Here is a 23,072-nt window from a genome sequence, read left to right as displayed (position 1 = left end):
TATATATATACCTATATTATTTTTCCTTGCGAAATACACTTCTGCGGTTTGTTTTTATAAATTTTGACATTGGTGGTTGAACAATAACATTTACTTATAGTTATTCCGCATTTATATTATAAAACCAATTTCGCTGTTGTTATTTTGATTTGCTACAAAACATTTTATTACCTTTTTATTTCTTTAATTCTTCATCGACAATAATTTATTTTGTCGATTTACAGGTTTTGGCCGGAGATGAACGGTTGGGCTTGCGACAGGGTGCTGGCGCCTTTTCCGATGAACCGATGGACACAATATTTGTAAAACACGTCAGGGAACACGGTCCGGCTAGCGTAGCAGGTCTCAGTACTGGCGATCGCATAATCAGCGTCAACGGTGAAACGGTGGCCGGCAAGTCGTACGCACATGTCGTGCAGGTCATCCAGCAAACGCAATGCTATCTCTATTTGCTAGTGGTGCCCATGGAAAATGATATTCTACAGTTGGTGAGTATATATAAAGTCTTTCTACTGTTGCCAACTTATATTGTTATGACACACGCACGATTCTCTAATTTAATTATTGTATGTACGAGAAAAGGTGTAAGAGTAATACGTAATAAATACGAGTTACTTTAGCGTGTAGCGTGAATAATATCATGTGGTGTTTACTGAAACCAACTATCTACATATATGTATATGTAATAGTTTATTTATTATTGCGTTTTTTAGACCTTGCTTGATCTATCGACGACTTTCATCGATAGAACTGTAGAATTATAGTCGCGTGCTACAACCTATAATATAATATTTATGTATTATATATCTTCTCATTTATTTAAAAAAAAATTGTAAATTTTTCTTCCACATAATTTAATTGCCATGGCCACTTAAATATAAATTAATTATAATAATTATTAATTAAATACCTTAAAGTCAAAACGCTTTATCATTTAAAAAAAGTTGTGTACATTTTATTTTTGTTCAATTAATATACGTAATTATAAATTTTAAATATTTTAAATTACAGTTAAGTATTACATTTTAATATTCATAGCGGGTTAAGCTCCTATAGGTTATTGGTGTGAATTAACAAAGGGTCTTTACTTACCTAGAGACAACCAGGTAGAGCCCCCTAGTATATTTATAGTATAATTTTTTTATGCGTTATAATATAATAACCATGAATTTGGTCTGTGTACGCAGTATTTCAGCGAAACAGCTCACAACCCCGAAACAAATCAAAGGCCCGGCCGTCTAAAAACGGCTATGACATCTGGTAGCGAATTGCGTTTCCATAATCACCGTGGTCGCGATTCCAGTCCCATCTACCAAACCGTCTGGGATCATCCCCAACACCGCAGCAGCGTCAGTGGCATAGGTAGTGTCAGTGTCAGTGGCGTAAAACCCTCTTCGGCTGCAGCCAGATTTGTATCGCCGCACCGGACGTCCGGCGTCCGACGGTCGTCTGTCGCTGATACCAACGGCAGTAGCGGTGGTTACCCGCACCACCGGAACAAGTCAGTGACGACACAATCCAACAACCCCAACGCTCGACACAGTATGGACGTAGGAGTGGCGTGCCGTGACGCACTGCAGCTGCAAGTAGCGGCCGACAACTCGGCGGCCCATTACCGACTCCATCGCCCACTGCAATGCAGTGGTGCATCGCAGCCACCGCCACCCGTCGACCCTATCATCATGTCTCGGATAAAAAAAAGCCTCGAACAGAAGGAAGAGTTCCTCCGCCGGCCTGTTGTCCAGCATCAACAGCAGCAGCAACAACCAACCAAAGAGTTCTACGTCAAGCCGCAAAAACTTTTGCCGCCTATGTGGCCGCCCTCACTCTCGTCATCGTCAATTAACCAGTCAAAACCTTTCGCGGAGTGTAACTCTGCAACAGTACAGGAAACATCATCTCCTGCTCAACCATCGTCGGTTACATCCAAACCAAAAGGAAAATCGTTTGTGAACACTTTGGGGAAAATACATGAAGATAGCAACGGTGGCATCAGTAAACCACCGATGGTGGCCGCTGAGACTGCGGACCATCATCACTCAAAACAGACAGGTATGTTACAAGTAGTTTCCATGAGGGCCAAACAGTTTGAGAGCGGCAAAATTGACGACAAAACCGATTTCTACAAGAGTGAATTGGCCCGACTAACGTCTAAACACAATGTTCCTAATGTGGCTGTGAGGAAAATGGAATACGAACAAAAGCTCCACACCGACAAAAAACAATCCGTTACCACAGAGCAACAAGAGATTACTGACGATTCGATTACTAGCTACAGTAGTGAGTGTAACGAAAAATATTAATAATTTATATGTAGCTGACTAACGTGCATGTTATTTCGTTAATGTACAAAAAATATTCGATAATCACAAACTCCCGAGTCGGCATTAGTTTTACTTTACCTAAAGCAAAAATGTCAATCTTCAAAAATAATTTTAATGAGATGAACATAATGTAAATTATTCATTTAACAATTAAATAATAAGCATTATCGACGTGATTTGTTTCAATCATAATATATATATATATATATGATTATTATTGGATTTTTTTAATATTTTTTGTTTATATGTTACAACAATTAATTAATACATTTAATTATTCAAATCTCTTTTTCTTATTTTTCCACTTTTTACATCGTTTTTTATGAATATTCCTGTATACTGGATGATTCTTTTATCGAATTACACTCATTATTTTATTAAAGAATCACTCTATTTATATAATGTATTCTTTGAGATTAATAAGTTTACGTTACTGGGTATGTAAAACGTAAAAAATATATTGATCTAGGACATAAAAGAATTTACATATATTCTTTAGATAAAATTAAAGTCGGCCCGGGAAAGTTAATCACCAAGACAGTTTTCTATTACGAATATTTTACGTTAAAAATCATTTTTGTCTAACTTTTTTCTTGCATACAGGTTCTTCTGATAAATCAATCTCCTTCTCCAGTCCTTCTGTGAGATATCATTCCGGGAATCTAATCGTACCAATTGGTAGCAATAAAATTCACTGCGATCCTCCCAAAGAATATGAACCACAAAAAGGTAAGACCAAAAAACAATAAATATAAATATTTAGCTATTTTTATACGTTGTATAATTGTCGGGTTCTGTGCTTTTGTCATGTGCTGCGTCGGTTGAAATCATGCTGGACAGACAACAATACAAGTTCAGACTTGCATGAGAAGGGTGTACTGTTATGCAATATTTATTGTTATTATTGTTTATGTGTTTACTTACTTAACCTTACTGCCATATCTTTTGAAGTATTTGACAAAAAGGGGTTAATTTTTTTAGACGAGTCTATTTCTAAAGATGAATCGTATCGCTTCAAACCAGTGGTGCGTCAAGATTCCTACCTGGCCGCATGTAAAAAACCCACTATCATAGGTGAGCTAGTAACAACTATATTATTTCAGTAGATAATATTATACAATCGTGTTTAATATTACATGATTAATTTGATATATAATATGGCTGCTATATTATGTCATACACGTCATATATAAAAGTACCTTGCACCAAGTGCTGAGTTTTGATTTTTATTTAAGATACTTATCTTAATCCGATAAACGTATTTGGGATTTTCGATCTATACTTTCATTTTCATGTATCTTTATTCTTCAAAACTATTCTCTATCGTGATCATCGACTATCCATCGTCCGGTGATTAAATTTCCCATGTACACTTTACTTACTAAATATCTGTATTATACTTTTAACGCCTTACATATATGTATATTATAATATAAAATATTATGGCTAATTATCCAATAGCAGAATGGTCTTACACAATCGATTTAGTAGTAAATATAATATTTTGTGTTGTAGATTAGTTTTTTTTTTTTTTTATTACAGTTCTATATTTATTTATTGTAGAATGCGGAGTGTAATTACTTTTTTATGAATACGAGATTTGTTACCAAATTGCCACTTTTAAATCGTATGGTTTTTGTTCCGTTTCAGTAATATTTACAGTAGATAAATTACAGCCTTGGTATTATAATTTAGAGTGTTGTCACGACGTCGCATTATGCCTGTAGTTAGATAAATCAGTGAGAGAAAATTTCTTAGCTGCGATTACGATGAATTTTGATGAATTGATGATAAAGATAATAATAATTAATAAAATTCTGTTTTAAACCGGATAACTGGTATAAAGCAAGCTTATGCGCCTTTTAAGTGTTTTAAAATAGCTCTCTCCGTATGGCACATAACCCACACTGTTCAGGTAGACGAGAAACGAACCACTAGCCGAAATGTAAAAAATAAAAATAGCACGGACGTAGTTGTAATCGTCATATTATATTATTATTATTATAAAATTATTATTACCACTGTTACAAAAAGATTTTGCGCTCAAAATCTAGTACGTTAAAATATAATAATATTATTATTTTAATTACTAATTGTTATGAATTTTTGATTATTTATTATCTATATTATTTGTTGCTTTTCCCAATAAATGCAAAAACACGCAAACTGCTTCTGTTGCTTTTATTTTGTAGTTATTCTTTCGTTCACCGTCAGTGATTTCTGTGTATCATATTATATAATAATATATTATGTGTAGGTATAGGTTATAAACATTATAGGTAATATTATGTTCGTGATAAAAAATAAGCGTTTTAGATTATAATGATTTCTATGTATAGGAAACCATAAAAGCGCTCAACAATGCCAAGTACCAGGGTTTACCGTCAATTAAATTGATCATCCTTGAAAATTTAATTTTAAACATAATTATCCAATAAGAAAATATAAGTGAACTTTTGTTTTTGATGAAATATTTACAGACTTAATTTTGGATATTTTTGTTGGTTGAGTTGAATTGAAACCCGCACAGGCGTATCAAATATATTTCATCATCAATTAGTATAGCATTGATATATTTTTTGTACAAAACCAAATTTACATAACATGATTGGCATTTTAAAAGCCAAAACTCTTGAACTGTTTGTGTCTGGGATAAGTAATGATACCTAGTAAATACGATTTTCCTCTTAAAAATAAAACTTGTAAATTTTAAAATTGAATTGCTTATTATAGTTTATAACTGTTTTATTGCCCTTGAAAAAATGAATATTTTTAATTTTTGAATAATGATATCATTGCGTTGTACAATTACCCTCTCAAATTCGAACTCTCAGGTCAATCGCTATAACATAAGATGATTATTATTCTCTTAAACTTTTCAACACCTACGCCAAGGATAAAAATAACTTGGTGGCCGGGTGCTCATAAATAAATTGAATTTCTATTCTCCCTTGGAACGTGCGTACATATTATAACGTGCGTAGCCACGCATTTCAAAAGACAAAATTAAATTTTATGTAGTATAAAATAATATAATTTCTTATCATTAAAATATTATTATACTTTCCGTCATCTGTCGAAAATCAATCTTGTTCATACTGTTTAATAATAATACATTAATCTGGTTTATATTTATAATAATATTAACCACGAATCCCGTTTTAATTTACATTGATATATTTTAACTAAGGGTATTTGATTATAGGTCACTTCAAATTTCACATATTTCCTATTATAGTATAATATATATTCATTTTATTATTCTTTTTTTTTCTAACCAATACAAGACTTATATAAGACGCATGAGTATGTTATATGGTATATATTTTATACATACATGGTAGTATAGCTATATTTCGTATACTGTTTAGTGGCGATATTATTTTGTTTTAGACAAAACAATTGTCTTAGTAAAAACGTTTGAAAATCATTTCTGGTTCGACCCGCTTTCCAAACGTTACGCCAGTACACAGTATATTATTTGCATTGAATTTATTTTTTTTTTTTTTTTGAGAAAAAAGACTGAAGACATTATGCACACGTCATCTGAAAATCGTTTTTGTACATCGGTTGGTTTTTTTTATATTTTGCCTTTATATTTCTTGTGTTTGGTGAAGAGAAAGTTGTCACAAAATCTTAATCCCAGTCCTATGTACCTATATATTTAGGTTCAGACATATTATGTTTTTGGGTGTACTGTGTAATGTTGTAGTAAATGATATTTGCGTGGTTTAAATATATACTCATACAGCCACGTGAGTCATAATAATAATAATTAAAATTCGATTTGGGTTATTTCCTGTTCACGGTACAGGGTTCATATTATGTATCTATATTATGTTTACATTTTATTGTGCCTATTACACAATGATGATCAACCAAATTATTATGATTTTATTTATGTGATATTTTTATTCTAATATGATAATATATTTGTCAATAATACGAAAATAATTGTGTGAAGAGCGACGAAACCAGAAGCCGATGGAAAACGGAGCGGAAAAGTCAAAAAACCGTCGGCGGAACGCGCGACCGACGCGCCTCGAGCTGCCCAAGGATAGGCCTGTTGATTTTGCCACGCAGTCTACTGGCTCCAGCCAAGGTTAGCCTGTTGTGTATTACACAGAAAAGAAGAGTGATAGTTAAAAAAAAATATAGTGAGAGAGAGCGTGTGAGAGAGAAGATATGACATCAATAATAATAATAATAAAACGAAAATGCTCCTTGTTTTCTTCTTTCTACTTGAAATTAGAGAGGCCTTAACACGTTTAATTAATTTACAATCGATTTAAAGAACCTGGAAACGCATATAACAGTAATCGATTAGATCCGCTGATATTCACACAGCACGTACCACGTATAATACACCATTATTATAATATACTAAAATATACTAACCACTGTATTATGAATGGTGTAATACGATATATATCTATTATACTATTGCTATGGGAAAGCTTATACTATAATTTTATGAAACTATAATACAATGAAGAAATGTATATAACGATAAAAATGATTAAAATTTCACCAAATTAACAAAATGCATGGAAGATTTATCGCAGAACTGCGACTTCTTGACATTCATTATGAACGCGCGTAATAAATAATAATATGCAACGTAATCATAGGCATTTTTAGCCATTATAATATTATATAGTAATTTATGTATAGCTTCTACAGTAATATGAATTGAGTGCTGGATGTCTTTATTAAACAATTAAAATTTAAATATCAATGTACACCTCAATTAGAAAGCACTCAATTATATAGTGTTCGCCAATTTAGGGAACATTGAATTTTTCGGCCAAATTGAATTGAAATAAATTGAATTTTTTTTCATTTCAAAATGTTTATCATTTCGGTATGCGCATTCGCAATAAAAATATATTTTTTTTATTTAATAGCAACACCTATTTTGAATTCCATTTTAGGATATATTTTTGAAATTTTTTCCAGTTATTTTAATTTATCAACTATGGCTCTAAATTAAAAATTGACTGAATAAAAGCAATTTCCTTTTTGATAAAAAATATATTTTTACGATTCATTAAGCGTATAAAATCATTTATAATTATTTATTATTGGTTAATTTTTAAATTTTTTACGTATTTTTTTTTTTTACTTATTATAAATAAAATTTACATAATATGGGTATACATATCGTAAATTTGCTTGTTAAATATTATTTATTACAGTGATTTTATAATTATACAATTTATTAAATAAATTGCTCAAAGTTTCCTCCGTTATTTTTTACGCATAATTAAAATCGTTGTAGACATTCTCTATTGGTTGCTGACATTATTTGACTTTCAGTTATGTTATTACACAATAAATGCAACCACGATTTTGTTTTTTAAATCTGCAAGACTGACTGGTGGATCTTTGTAAGCTATCGTTTTTAAATTCCCCATAAAAAAAATCAAGTAGAGTAATATCTAGACTCTAGAGATCTTGCTGGTCATTGAATGGGTCTTATTAATAATACGTAAAAACATTCAAAAATTAACCAATAATAAATAATTATAAATGATTTTATGTTCTTAATGAATCATAAAAATGTATTTATTTATCAAAAAAGGAATTGTTATTATTTAGTTAATTTTAATTTAGAACCATAGTTCATAGTTTGATACATCAAAATAACTTAAAAGAAATAAATATTTTTATTGCGTATGCGTATACCGAAATGATAAAAATTTGGAAATTTATCTATAAATATGTATTTATATACCACTATTATATTACATAAATATTTATTCTTACATTCGTATCGTCATTTATGGGTCATGTTAAATTAAAAATAGTTTAAGAAATGATAAAAAAATATTAGTAGTTAGTACCTATATTATTATACCCAAGGTTCGCCCAGCAATGATCGATACACCTAAACGTAATTCGTATTTAAAATATAATATTGTTACTTATCATATATATTATTATACTTACTGTGGACTGGTTGTCACGTATTCAAATTACGCTATAAAAAAATCATAATTTTGAAACCATATATACTAAACTGCAGTTACACTGATCAATCAATGCGCCCTTGCTTATTACCATATACCAATAATATATTATCAAAAAAAAAAAAACGTAATGCATACAATATTAAGCTTGTCGCTACTGCTTTAACGTATATTACATATCATATAGTATGTATGTTATCCTATTTTGCATGCCCACGGCTACTGCAACTGTGCAGTGTTTTCCGCGATTTGTTTTACACTTAACATCTACACATACTCGTTGTACATTATTATAGTTGATAATAACACTGCAAATTCGCAATAACACTACTTTTCGGTTCAGAGTACTGTTTAATATGTATGATATACGTCGAAGATATATACATCTATAATATACAATACTCTGTTTCCGCATTTAATTGATGCTAACGCGGACGAATTTCTTTGTTACCGCAGTGTCTTCAGACGATACGGAAACTGTGGCCGCAGCCGTCGAGCTTCAAAAACCGTGTGAAATGATCACGTTGAGACCGACTAACTCAAGTCTTGATAATGGTGAGGGGAACTACATTTTTACCGCTATCCTTTTGATATTTATTTATTCTATTGAGTTTCGTGGCATGATACCTTGCTTCAGGGTCTTAAGGTCAAGAATTTGGATCGAATAACTAAATAAAATCTATGTATTGTGGTTTTTCTAATTCGATCTCACGAGACCTCTGCAATGCGTTTTTCTCCAAAGTCGTTGATGTAAATGCAGCATAGGAAATTGTATGAATTTGAATCGTGTGTTGAAATCGAATTGGAAAAACGCAAAATGGGTTTTTGATTCACAAATCTCTTAAGACCCAAGAACCTAACCTAACTTTACGTTTACACATGAAATATATATGCAATATACACATAAATATATAATATGTATAACCAGTATAGTATTTAGTAATAATATACTTTTGGTGTGTATAGAAGAAGAAAGGACCACCAGACGGATATCGTACCTGAAAGCGACGGCCTGGGGCGATCGTATGAGTGTCGATGACCTCACTACCACCGAATCTGAATCTGAGCCCACCTCGATTGTCGTCGCCCAACAAAAGTGAGTTAAATCAATTATTATGCAAGTGCATATATCAGATAATATGTTACTTTTATAGTGTATTTTCAATAATTTCACACAAAAACAACACAACGAGTTAGATACATACCAATACAATATTATAGGTTTTTCAGTTTATATATATATATACGTTAGAATATAATGTGTGTATATATATATAGTATAGTACACGTATAGGTGCTTTAATTTATGTTCTTGAAATGTATTACATTATTTTGTTATATTGTTGTTGTTTACAAAACACTTAAGTCGAAATTCATACTATATTATGATGAATAATACGTTGCAATGTACTGTGCAGAGTGCAAAAAAAATGGCGCGCGCCGTTATTTCCGGGTGACATACAAAGGTTACGGCGACTTTTCGAAGATGCCGCCGCAAGTTGTGACCGTGGGTTCGTCTATTATATTGTGTCTTATTCATTATATTTTTGTTTCTGTGTGACCACTGTTATAATAACTCTGTTTTTGCCGAAAATACGTTTCTCCTGGACTACTTGCAGTCTATCTATTACATGTGCATATATTGTATCATATACTCATATAGTCATATTTCTAGAAATAGACACTTCATTAATATTTAAATTACTATTATTTATTAATATCTTATTGGATTGCACATATAGATTTCCCTGTATATAGATAGTATTTCGGTATCAGTGTCGTCCGACCTGACAATATGTTATTTGTATTACAATAATTATTGTTTTTATTATTTATAATATTGTTGTTTTGTAATATATTAGAACGTGTTTTGTGTGCGCTTGTAATAATATAATATAATTGACGCGCAAACGCGAAGCGCGAGATATTTACAAAACCTCTAATAATATTATACAAGGTAATTCACCAATCATGTGTATTGCTCGCTCGCCTTTTATCCTTTAGACACAGACATTTTATTGTCTTCGTCTTACAGGTGCGCAAAATTGCAAATGTATGTTCAGCAGATTAGGTTTAACTTAGTTAATTTAAAAATTAAAGTTAATCAACCTATAATGAAGCTCGATGGTAAGAACGTTATCTGTATTTGTGAGTATGGTTTTTACGACAGTTCAATTTTTAGTAATTTTTGCGTATGTAAAATATAGTAAATTAAAAATACTCATAACTCACTTAAAAAATTAAATTATCGTAAAAACCTACCTACAAACATAGAACATATTCTTATACCATCAAGTTTTATTATAGTCCGATTCACTCTAATTTTTAAACTAAGAAAGCTAAACCTGATTTTCTGGGCATAAATTTTCTATGTTATGCACTTATAAGACGAAGACAACAAATTTCTGTGTGGCGTCCTCTTAAAATGACGCTACACCTGCATGTGTTATCTCCGTCTTACATGTATACAACATAGCAAATTTTCGTTCAGCAGAATCCATTTTATGTGGTTAGCTTTAATATTAGAGTAAATTTACCTATTATCAAATTTAAATGTAAGAATTTTATATAAGCCATCACATAAGCTTTTATTACTCTTAATATTATAATTTTAAAATGAGTTATGAGCATTTTAAAGTATTAATATTTTACATAACTATAACTCAGTTTAAAATTAAAATATCAATAAAAGTCTATGTGATGCCTTTTCCTTAATAGTATCAAATTTGATATGGATTTTTTTATACCGTTTTTTTGTTTTACCATAAATTGTGAAACAAATAATTTTTTTGAAAATAATGTCGCGTTTAATTTTATCAATTAGTTTCTAAGTTATTAAACTTTAAATATTAATAAGTATAATAAGCCTTCATAATTATCTTATGTCAAGTATAAAATAGATGTAATATTTAGTATTAATAATTTTACTAATTATAAAATTATAAAATATATTTAAATTTATAATTACTAATAACCTATACTATCATAGTACAAGTTAATTTAATAATTTAAAAATAACTCGTTTCAACTTCGATTCATATACAATATACATACATTTATAAAATAAATTTTATGCCCACATATTTCTTTTTAATAAAATAAAGGTTTAAGTGTTTGAAAAAATGGTCTTTAAGTGTAATTATAAATTCTCAAAATTAAATTTTGAAATAATTCATTATTTAAAATTATGGTAGTGAGAATGCCTAATAAATCACCTATATATACTTGGGGAATATTTTATAATCAATTTCGTAAGTATACAATTAATATTAAAAATATTTGCTTCAATAATTGTACATTGACATAAAGGTGATTTTGATATTTTATTTTTTTATACCTGTTAAGTTAATTTTTTTTTTTTAGTAATTCCCCCGTAATAAAACTACTTTCAGTAAAAAATTATTATTTTTTTTTGCTTATACAAATAATGTATCCATTCCTGAAAGCATAAATCATTAATTGTGATGACGGTTTTCAGAATAATGCAACTCATTCATATAACTCGTATTTATTATACATAAACATTATATTTATCATATTTTCCAATTTTACATGATTGCAACAATGTATTATCATCGACCATCGTGTACGTACACGTTTTATCATTGTTGAGATGTGCTCAAGGCCATCCTTAACGAAAATTAATTAACCGACCGATTGATGTAAAACAATGTTTTGCCTTAATATAATTCTGTATTTTTATGTGAAAACGTTTATTTTTATTTGTTATCACTCGGCTATATGTCTATAAATATATTTTATATATTTTAGTTTTATATACATCTCGGAAAAAAAATTCTAATAATTGAACTATGATAAAAAATATATCGTCTTTTATGTTTCGTTAAAAAATTAATTTTTAGAGAACAGTTTTTTTTTTTTTTTTTTGTAAATAACAAAACCCAGCTTGTTGAAACACGATCCATTTTGTTAGTTTTGGTCCCCTCAAGTTCTCACCGACCACTATTAAATTCATTGTAACTGCAGTTTTCCGATACTATTATATTTCATTCACGTCGTTTGTCACGGACACACAACATCAGATACTACTGCCACCATTAAAGAAATCTAATTTACACAAGACATCGAATATATTTCTAGAATCAAAATATTGGATCATTATTATAAAATGTGTTTTTTAACAAATTTTGGTTGTAAAGATGACTCATATTGCGATCAGAGCACATTAGCCAAAGATATCGTATATTTTAATTTTTCGTAAGTTCAAGTTGATATTTAATATATAAATTGAAATAAAGAGAATAAAAACCATAAAAGTGCCCTAACTTTTATAAATCACGCATTGTCAAGGATTACAGTAATTAATACTCGCGAGTCCTTGGATTCTATTAGTTTTGTTGTATTTATTATTATACAATAATTCCCATATTTGTTGTTGGGACCCCTTGACAAAAAAAAAAATAAAACGCATGATCGATTTTTAATGTTTTCAAGTCGACAAATCTAGTTTACGTAATGGAATTTACATAATACACAATTATTACTGTTATTTTCCTAAACCAGCTAAACTATAAAAATATTTAGTATTATTTAAATTTTGAATTCTGAACGAATCAATGAATGTATTGTTTTACATTAATTATATTTTTTGTTGTGTCTGATTTTGAACTCTAAAAACAATTTTTATAGCTACAGAGTTTTTTTTCAATTATCGGTATTAAAGGTGGGTTTCTGATAGCAAATTTGATGATTGTCGTACTTCAAAAATAAATTACTATGGATAATTGACATTTTTTAAATATAGTTTTGCTCTTTTTGAAATATTTAAAAATATCAGATTTATTTTTTCGGTTTAAGTTTCTCAGTGCCTCTATATATATTGTTTTTCAACAATAAAAAAAAAAAAAAGTGTAACATTCAATTTAAATTTAATATGTTTCTTACAATGACAAACTAAAAAGGAGGTACACTTGAAAGTTAAAACTTATTTAAATGAAGAGACTTCTCCAAGTTTTTTTAAAATATATATATTGTAGTATATGTTCATAAATGTATGAATTTTTTAGTCGTTAATATCATTTTGTAGATCTATAAAAGTATCAGACATAATAATATACTATGTGTCACTTACCCTAACCCTATCTTTAAATCCTAAGATATAAATAATAGATTACATATACCTAGGTCATTCCAAGAATTCTATTGATAAACATTTTATTTTTATATCTAAATACACGATATATGAAACATGTAGTCGCGGTTGTATTCAAAACTCTTTAAATATAACCAACTTGTTATGTAGTTATTATTTTTTTTTTTTTTTTTGACATTTTTTCAGTGTCTTGCTAGTGCTGCTCGTTTTGGTGTAATTCGTTACATTATTGTTATTTTAACTCTTCTGCGTTTGTTGAAAAAAAAAACAAAAATAAATAATATACCTACCTATTACACACTGTTAGTATTTAAACCATTATGCGCTACCTATTGTCTCTGGTAATATTCTTGTGTTGTGTGTTTAAAATGTATACAAGTTGTTTGTCACCGGCTCATCGCCAATATTTTTTGCTTATTCTGAATCCGATTTTTACAAACTATTATTGAATTACTCGCTTCTGAATCACTCTTATTATTTTTTTCATTATGCATTGTCAAAAAAATATTCGGAAAGTTATATTCAATACATTTATTTAAAAACGAAATAGAAACACAAATACTAATAAACTAACCAATAGGGCAGTGTTTCTCAATTAATGTATCATGAAAACCTGAAATATTTTAATTAAGCTTTTAAAAATAATATAAAGCTTTTAAAAATAATATAATATATATATACCTAATTAAAAATAATCTCAAACCACAGTTAAAATCGAGCAACTATAAACTGAATATGCCATTATAAATGCGTATAGAGGGACACCTACCTGTACGTGCCCGCAGCAAAGCATTTAAAACTGTTACGCGCAAATATATGTCCCACTCCCAATTTTTAATTGATGTTTAGATTAATAGTTATGGCTTATGACCTACGTATGTCGGGCACGCGACCCGGCCATCATTGTGTAGTAGTATTCAGAAGCCCGTATTATATTATGAATTATGTATTACTACTTTCATCATTATTTATGCATCTGTTACTTGGTTCATGAATAATAACGTATTTTTTCAATTTTTTTTTTATTTTTCATTCGATATGCATGTTTTTTTTTTTTTTTTAATACATGTAAACAACTACGTGTAATATAAAGCGTGTTCACGCGACAGCGCGATATTTACACCATATCAATTATAATGTTTTTCAAAGAAAAAAAATATCCGCACCAACACCGCTGTTTTAATATAGTTTTATTAATATTTTAAAATGTGTCTAACCTTTAGTGTTTTAATATTATGTGTATATATAATATATATATATATATATATATATATAGTACAATAGTACATACATAAGATATACCTAAAAAATCAACGAAGAACTCTTTGCACTTACAGTAGGTTTTAAATTTATCTCCATCTTTGAGTAAGTGACTGTTAGAGATATGGTAAAATGTAATTCATTAATAAATAATTGCATACGTAAATTATTTCTGAGCGAAGACAATGCTTATGTCTGTCTCTATTTCTAAAGATATCTTAAAATGTATATTTATATTACTATTAGGAATTTAATTTTTGCTATAAACAAGACGCGTGTTAAATTGTTATTAACTTACAGAAACCAATACTGACATATATATCATAGATAATGGTGTAAATAAGTTCTTGGCTTGAAATTCTAAATATTTTAAAAATCTGATTGAGTATGTTAATAAAATAATAATATACTTACGTAATGACGATAAATTTCAAAGCCTTACGATTTATTTTGTTTTATTTGTTTATAAATATCCAATTTCGTAAAAAATGTAATTTAAATAATGTTTATATCAACACAGAATCTAAAAGTAAAGACTTACGGATGTGCATATTATAAGATACCTCTACGTATACAGCGATATATGTATACGCTTTTACACTATACCGTGACGTTCATCAACTAGTATGTGTGTATTATTTAATATTAATATGTAATATAATACTATATATGATATTATATTATAACAATAATCGTGTATTCGTGTTAATTACTAGACATAATAATATAGTATGTGTAGTTATTACATAAAACAATTTTAATTGCTTTTATGGATGTTTTTCTGGCCGTATATATAAAGCATTATGTATAAATTATATTATTTAATTATAACACAAACCGCACATTATTTTTGCTAATATGTACTAACTAAACGATGTTTGTGTAGCAGCAGCATACTGGGAACGAAGAAAAATGGCCCACCGTTCCAGGATCTTGGCAACAGCCGCATAGTTAAAGAAGGATCGTTACTTTGCAAAGTGATTCAGATCGACGGCAAGGTAATATTGTCTTGTAAAATATTTTTATAACTAAGTGTCTATTTATTTGTTAAAATATATCGTGATCGATAAAACAATAAATAAAATAAAAAAATACCTTTTTGCTCATTCAGAACGTGTATAATATTATACAGCTATATAGTGTATACTGTATATAATGCCGCATATTTTATTATATTATATTGCGTTTATAGAAAGCATGCGATCGATCGTGGAAACCGGTGTGGGCCGTTGTACGTGGACAGACGTTGTGTCTGTACAAAGAAAAACGAGAGTCTATTCCCAACATTTCGGTTGATGTAAGTATATACAAAAACCTTGATTATTTTTTTTTTTCTTATTACGGAATTCTTTGTTATACGAATGTTTTTACTCCATCGAAGAAAACTACACCCGCAAATCGAAATATAATATATATTATGTACCGATCCCGGCGTCCATGTCTCTCAGCTTCATAATATGATGTCTTGTGCGTCATTAACATAATAATACATGTATTACGCGATATTTATCTTTTGATTTTTGTCTTAATCTTTCTCCAAAATTTCGAATGTTATTGTTTACACGAGAGCTTTCATAACGTCAAATAGCAGAGATACAGCCATTGAGTTTTCGGTTTTTATTTTGCGCTTCGTGCACACGCATCGTCTCGAATAATATATTACATTATTATGTACCCAACTGGCCATGACAATAGGGGCACGCGCCTGTCATAGAACCCCACATCCGCGATCTGACCGCCGACCGGTAACATTTTACGTCCAAACGTTGAGCAATTGAGTCGTGGTTTACAGTACTTTATATTGCGCACGGCTTAATTATTATCTTACACTGCGCTATTTCCAAAACTTAAAATGAATCGATTCTGTTCTCCGGATCGGCGTCTTAGGTACTCTTGTATGCCTATGTGGTTCCGGGCGTCAAAGCATCCTCGTCTAAAACGATGGTCATCTACCGGTTCTTGGGTATGTCCATACGTTTTATACTTATATGAGTTATAAACGTTGAATTCCATTATGCTTCACTACTATATATGAATAAAAAAAATAAAAATGTTTTCTATAAAGATACATTTGATTTTTTTTTATTATTTATTTTTTTAGACACCTGCAACGCTAGAAAAGTCGGACGATGTGAACATGTCCTGCGATCGTATCAACCTGAGAACGTCCACTACAGACGTGGCTCATGACTACACCAAAAGGAAGCACGTGATGCGACTTTGCACCAGCGTCACCGACTTGGGATGCACAGAACTACTGCTTCAAGCCGATGACACTTCGTCCATGGTGCGTTGGTTGAAAGCATTGCAAGAACAAGCACTCGAGGCACAGGCACCTCTATCCGCAGAAGAAGTAAGTGAATTTCGTAATCTCCAATGCAACGTGTCACTCGCGCCAATCTCATTAGTTATTAAATAATTATAAAATAATGTTTTATTTTTTGTATTATTTATTATTATTGAAATTGACAATGTTTAAATTGTACATACGAGTATACCGGTAAAATACATTACGAGTGTAGTTTCCGATGGTTACTTTTGTTTGATAAGTCACTTTTAATACCTATACTATCAGTAAATACCAATTCACATCTAATATTTAAAATACTAGTGACTTCTAAGTGTACTAAAATTGGTCAAATTGGTTTTGTTTTTTTAGTGTTTGAGCATCTCTCCTGGCAATACTAAGGGCATACGTAAGCTAGGTGCGTTCAGAAACCGTTCACCTACCGGCGATTCTCCGATCACTAAGACACGAAAACCGGACCGCAGCCCGTGCCAAGGATCACAGCCGCAATCCCCCAAATCTACCAATACATGGAAAAATCGAATGGCCAAACAATTAAAAAAAATACAACAAGGATCGGGGTCGCCGGTATCGCCGATTATGCCCATACTACCGCCACCACCGGGTACTGCAATCGGCATACCTTTGGAACTTTGCCCTCCTGTAAGATACACCAAGATAATATTTTCCAACTAAACTCTTAAATATTATATTATATATTGTTAATAATTGTTTTGTTTTTTTTTTGCAGTCGACGCAATCTGAGTATGTACCTTTAATAGTAGAAGTATGCACATCGATAGTTGAAGACAAAGGATTGGATATCATTGGTATTTACAGGTATGACATTTTTTTCACTAAAAATTTGAACGTACATCTATTATTATTTAATTAGGTATCATAATTTATTATTTTTTTAAATTTTAGAGTACCTGGTAATACAGCTGCTATTACTTCACTAACAGAAGCGGTCAACACTGGTGGTATGGAAACCCCAGATATGGCCATTAAACTTCTACAACGAGATCCTCGGTGGACAGATGTGAACGTAATCTCTAGCCTATTAAAATCGTTCTTTAGGCGACTTCCCGATGCACTACTAACAACTGAAATGTATCCACATTTCATCGAGGCTGATAAAATTGATGATCCTGTTCAGCGCATGGTGAAACTACGAGAACTAGTACGTAAAAAATAAAAGGTATTTATATTTTACAACAAAAGTTAATCGTTTTTATTTTTACTCTAGATTCATAAACTACCAGACCATCATTTTGAGACTTTAAGATATTTGCTGATGCACCTCAAGAAAATTGTACAACATAGTGGGGTAAACAAAATGGAAGCACGTAACTTGGCTATTGTGTTTGGTCCTACCCTAGTTCATTCTGCTGATGATAACATGGTAACTATGGTCACAGATATGAGTCATCAATGCCGCATTGTGGAATCACTTATACTACAAGTAATATTTTATATGATTTATTATTATTATTTTTTTTTTCCATAAAATTATTTTATTTGTTATTCATATTACAGGCTGATTGGTGCTTTGGAAACGGTGATGTGGTAGATCTTACAGCATCTATACCTGAAAATTGTGGACAAGTTCCAGAAATTGAACAATCTGCTCCAAATCAAAATCTTTTGGATAACATCAACAAAGTTTCTGGCAATCAGTACACACCATTTATGGCCAAAGATCTTGTGACTAATATTGTTGCTGCAGCTAATCGCAAAATGCATCGAGCTACTGGCAAAAATTCAAATATATCGCGAAAATCTCGTACCAATGTAACCAATAATATAGTTCCTCAAATTAATATATTACCAAATGCAACTAATATTAAACATGTATGGAAATTAAATAATAAATTTTATAAAACTGTTAATAATGCTTAATTTTTTCACCATAGGATGTGTCTAACAAGGATAAATTGAACAGCTCAAAAGCCAGTTCAGAGACTGTTTCAAGTACTAGTCTTAATGAATCTGAAGACAGTCTTGAACATCTAACAACTAATGATCAAAGTTTAGACTCAACATCACATAATACTGATGGTGCTCCCCCAATTAAGACTTATGTTAATTTAGCTGAAACTACTCAAGAAAGGATACGACGATTTGAACAAGAAACAAAAGCAATGCTTCAAAGAGAAATTAACAGAGGTCAAAGAAGAAGAGAGTATTTTGGACTTGACGAGCCTGTAACTCAATCAAACGAAGCATTAATGCTGGCTAAAGATTATTCTCCGGGTAAATGTCTTTTAGTAATATTTGATAACTATTTTGTTGACTTTGTAATTTTTTATTATTAGTCATGGTCAAAGTATCCAAAGGAACAACTAATGGGTCTATTGAACAATCAAATGATTCAGACTTAAAAAATAATCAGAAACGATTAAAAACAAGTATTGAGAGTGCTGATGAATGGTCAGTAGATTCACTTGGGGATGGCTTAAGAATATCCAATGAACGTCCTAAAAGTCATGCATCAGATGAAGGTAAAAATAAATTTTATTAGATCAGTGTTAAAGAGTTCGCAATAGTAATTATAAAATTGATTATTAAGATTATTAGTTTCCATTTTGCATATTATAATATGTTTTTAAATTTGTAAATAAATTAAATTTTATTTTGTAATTTATTACTGAAATATGTTAATAAAAGTAAAATGGTAATAATTATAGTTCTTAAATTATCATGTAAAAAAAATTGTATGCTTTTTATACACTATAATAGTTTTACTATTGCGTAATCTTAATAATTTACCGACTACGTGCACTGCACGTCCGGCTCAATCAATCATTTTTGTTTGAGATTCATTAGCAAACTTTACAGCAAATGGTAACATACACCAGCACTTAAGTAACAAACGACAAGGATGGGTTTTTGGCACGTCCCTTAACCAGTATCCGCATTACTACTACTACCAACCTGAAAGGTTCTTATACATTTAGCTCAAATGGCTTGATCAATTAACATGGTTTTGCTTTTTTCCTACTAATTTTCTGCTTCTATTTACTAGCTATATTTCAAAAATCATTTGAGTTTGCTACTATTTACCAATTTACTAATTATTAGTATTTTTAGATATACCTTCACATTTCTTTAATTTTAAAATACTAGTGCTAATATAATATATTAATTATTATTCACATAAAAACATTTAGATTTATATATTAAATCAATGGCTGGAAAAGTTAATTCATTTTGTATAAAAAGATCATCCTTTATTTGGGATTTATTCATTGCCTATAGAGCGTCAGGTATTGATCATAATGCTTTCATATTTTTAAAAATCTTAGTATCATTCTTTACAGTTATTAATTTAAAAAACAGTGCCTAATTATCATCACTGCTCTTAAAAAATTTATATAAACATTATTTTTATCCTTATGCAAATTTATAAATAATAAATTTAATCAAATAATTATTTGTACTATCAAAATATTATATTTGAAATCTTTGAGGTTAATATAAAAAAAATTAGCTTAACATACCTTTAAAATGAAATAACTATTAACTATTTCATAAGCAAACTGTATAATATCATGTAAATAAATATACTTATTAAATTAGTAGTTACTTTAAAAAAAAATTTAAAAATTAATTAAACTTTTATTTTTTACTGTTCAATTTTGAGTATTAGTATGTATTTTTCTTGAATAACTACATTAATGATTAAATATAATATATCATGGGTGGCCAACTTGCGGCTTGCGAGCCACATGCGGTTCTAGTCATTGTCAGATGCAGCTCGCATCTTATTAATGAAATCAAAAATTACCAAATTATGTAAAATGTGTCTAAAAACATTTTAGCTCTTGGTATCATTGTATTGGTCTATGTGGCTCGCAAACCTATTCATGTTGGCCACCCCTGTAATATATAATATATTAACTCAATTTTTACTTTCCAATCAAAGGCTTCTATTATAGTAGGCACCAATTGGTTATTGTACATTTTAATTATATTTTGGCTGTATAACAAAAACATTGGTTATATTTCTATTTTTACATATTAACAAAATAAGCTAAAATTATTTTTGAGATTCATTTTTAATTTAGTTTATTTTCTAACATTTGGGTATATCTAAAAAAATGTTCACTCTTTTTTAATTATTTAACAGCTTATGGGTTTGATATTTATTTTAACTGTGTGTTACCATAATGTTGTAGAATATCTAACATTCTAATTGAATGGTTTGTTGAACATGATATGTATTAAGTATTATCCTTGAGTTGCATGATAAAAGTTTTGTGTTTGATTTTCTAGGAGGGGATTTATTGGTGAGCCTGACTTCCGCCTTTGACAAAAAACTTAAATCTCTTTCAATACCCAGTGACTCTGTGGATGTTGAAGAAAAACAGCCAGTGGCTACATCAAATGATGAACATACAGATGTACAAACTTACAGAGACCCGAGTTTACATAGATCTTTGGAAAGGCGCAGCCAGCATATAACTGAAAAACATGTATGTTGATGTTAAGGATTATTGTAATGACTTTATTTTAATTGTTATCATTATTTATTACAGGAAATTGAAACCATGAAAGATTCAACTTCTGAATCGATAAAAGATTCTTCAAAAACTGATAATTTTGAGTGTCTTCAAGACATTAATGCTAACCCAAATGTGCGTCTGCGTCGCTCCGAATCATTAAAACAAAAAGAAAACCGTCCAGACTATGGGAATCATGTAAAACTACGTCGCTGTGAGTCACTGAATAAACATGAAAGATATATTTCTAAGTACACAAAATTTGAGGCAATGATGCTGACAAAAAACGGTGACGCTTCCAAACACCGGCGATCTGACTCCCTCACCAAGATGGAGAAGACCGAGTGCAACATGAACAAGCGAAAACAAGGATTGTCTAGACGCTGTAGTTCATTGCGCGATAAGGAAGCGCGCCAAAAACGTAAAAACGGTGTTACAACTGATCGCAGCATTAAGAGGCGCCATACAGTAGGTGGTACTAAGGATTTTGATAAAATCACATGGTTGGACAATAAGGAAAGAGAAGAATTAGAGAAAAGCTGCAAAGATAGAAGAACTAGTTCACCAGACCTGAGTTGGGCTCGTGTTGTAGATGGAATAAAAGAAAGAGGTATTAGACCTAGGAGCATGGCCGACCCAAACTTTGTGTCAAAACTGTTGAATGTACCTCTTGAATCACACGTTTGACAGTAAATGTATTTTCTTTAAAAATTGTTTTGATCTCATTTGTCCTATCGCTTAAATGTGCTCATATCCCCCCCCCCCATGTTTTCATTATTCAAAACTTGTGCTCATCCCTGTAATTTCTAGATTGTCAATTACCCTATTATGCTTTAAAAGTTTGGTATGTTTTTAAATATCAACATTGTTTTATAATCTTGATAATAAAAGTATAATTTTTTTTTAAGTGTATAAATATATATATTTAAAATTTCTTGACAATATTGTTTTGATGAAATAAAAACGGTGCAATAAAAATGTGGCTACTTTGAGGTAGAAATAATGTAAAAAAGTACTATTATATTTAATTTTTTTTTCACTTTTTTTTATTATTATTTTGTCACATTACCACTGACATACATATACAATATACATATTATATTTAATGAATTTTTATTTCAGTAATTATTCTTTAAGAATTAATTTTCACAATAACTATCACATTATTATTTATTTTAATTTTAGTACACAGATAATAAATCGAGCATTTAAATTTTATATTATTTTGATTTAAGCAAAAACTGTTATTAATGTAAATAATCTTATATATTTATTTATGTATTATCAAAGTATACTGGTTACTGTTTTTTTTTTTTCTGTAAAAAATGGTGCGTTTTATGTTTTTATATATAATTTTTTTTTTTTGTTTTCTCTTTTTTTTCAAATTTGTAAAGCGTTTTTATATAATATATGTAAAAGCAACAAAAATTACTTATATTTGAAATGTCACTAAATTATACCAATATAATTTTATATATTATATATATTGTTTTTATGTGTAAGTTTTAATCATTAAGAGTTCCACTAAAACAAAATAAAGTGTTGGATAATACATTTTTAAATGAATATGTTATTATTTAGTTTTTACCTGTGTTCAACTGTATATACTTT

The 23,072-nt window shown here is 29.9% G+C and overlaps 1 protein-coding gene across 15 annotated transcripts in view; it reads left to right on the top strand.

Moving 5' to 3' along the window:
* The window catches only part of LOC112594789 (rho GTPase-activating protein 21-A), a 61,441-nt gene extending 38,929 nt beyond the window's left edge, over window positions 1-22,512 (top strand). For 5 of the 15 annotated variants that reach the window (XM_025339775.1, XM_025339786.1, XM_025339785.1 and 2 more), the window contains 20 exons: window positions 225-488; window positions 1,188-2,280; window positions 2,928-3,053; window positions 3,306-3,398; window positions 6,289-6,426; window positions 8,753-8,851; window positions 9,263-9,392; window positions 9,715-9,807; window positions 15,556-15,667; window positions 15,862-15,966; window positions 16,771-17,022; window positions 17,329-17,619; window positions 17,708-17,796; window positions 17,884-18,139; window positions 18,206-18,421; window positions 18,496-18,810; window positions 18,873-19,212; window positions 19,275-19,460; window positions 21,235-21,434; window positions 21,498-22,148. In XM_025339775.1, the coding sequence (XP_025195560.1) occupies window positions 225-488; window positions 1,188-2,280; window positions 2,928-3,053; window positions 3,306-3,398; window positions 6,289-6,426; window positions 8,753-8,851; window positions 9,263-9,392; window positions 9,715-9,807; window positions 15,556-15,667; window positions 15,862-15,966; window positions 16,771-17,022; window positions 17,329-17,619; window positions 17,708-17,796; window positions 17,884-18,139; window positions 18,206-18,421; window positions 18,496-18,810; window positions 18,873-19,212; window positions 19,275-19,460; window positions 21,235-21,434; window positions 21,498-22,148 (5,049 nt within the window). Of the gene's footprint in view, window positions 1-224; window positions 489-1,187; window positions 2,281-2,927; window positions 3,054-3,305; window positions 3,399-6,288; window positions 6,427-8,752; window positions 8,852-9,262; window positions 9,393-9,714; window positions 9,808-15,555; window positions 15,668-15,861; window positions 15,967-16,770; window positions 17,023-17,328; window positions 17,620-17,707; window positions 17,797-17,883; window positions 18,140-18,205; window positions 18,422-18,495; window positions 18,811-18,872; window positions 19,213-19,274; window positions 19,461-19,797; window positions 19,901-21,234; window positions 21,435-21,497 lie in introns of those variants that run through there. The other 10 variants (XM_025339777.1, XM_025339776.1, XM_025339790.1 and 7 more) reach the window with 10 other exon arrangements.
* Window positions 22,513-23,072: the final 560 nt, after the last annotated feature.

This window comes from Melanaphis sacchari, unplaced genomic scaffold (genome assembly GCF_002803265.2).
Source record: "Melanaphis sacchari strain LSU unplaced genomic scaffold, SCAv2.0 Contig23_pilon_pilon, whole genome shotgun sequence".
NCBI lineage: Eukaryota > Metazoa > Arthropoda > Insecta > Hemiptera > Aphididae > Melanaphis > Melanaphis sacchari.
This window is presented reverse-complemented; position numbering and strand designations above follow the sequence as displayed.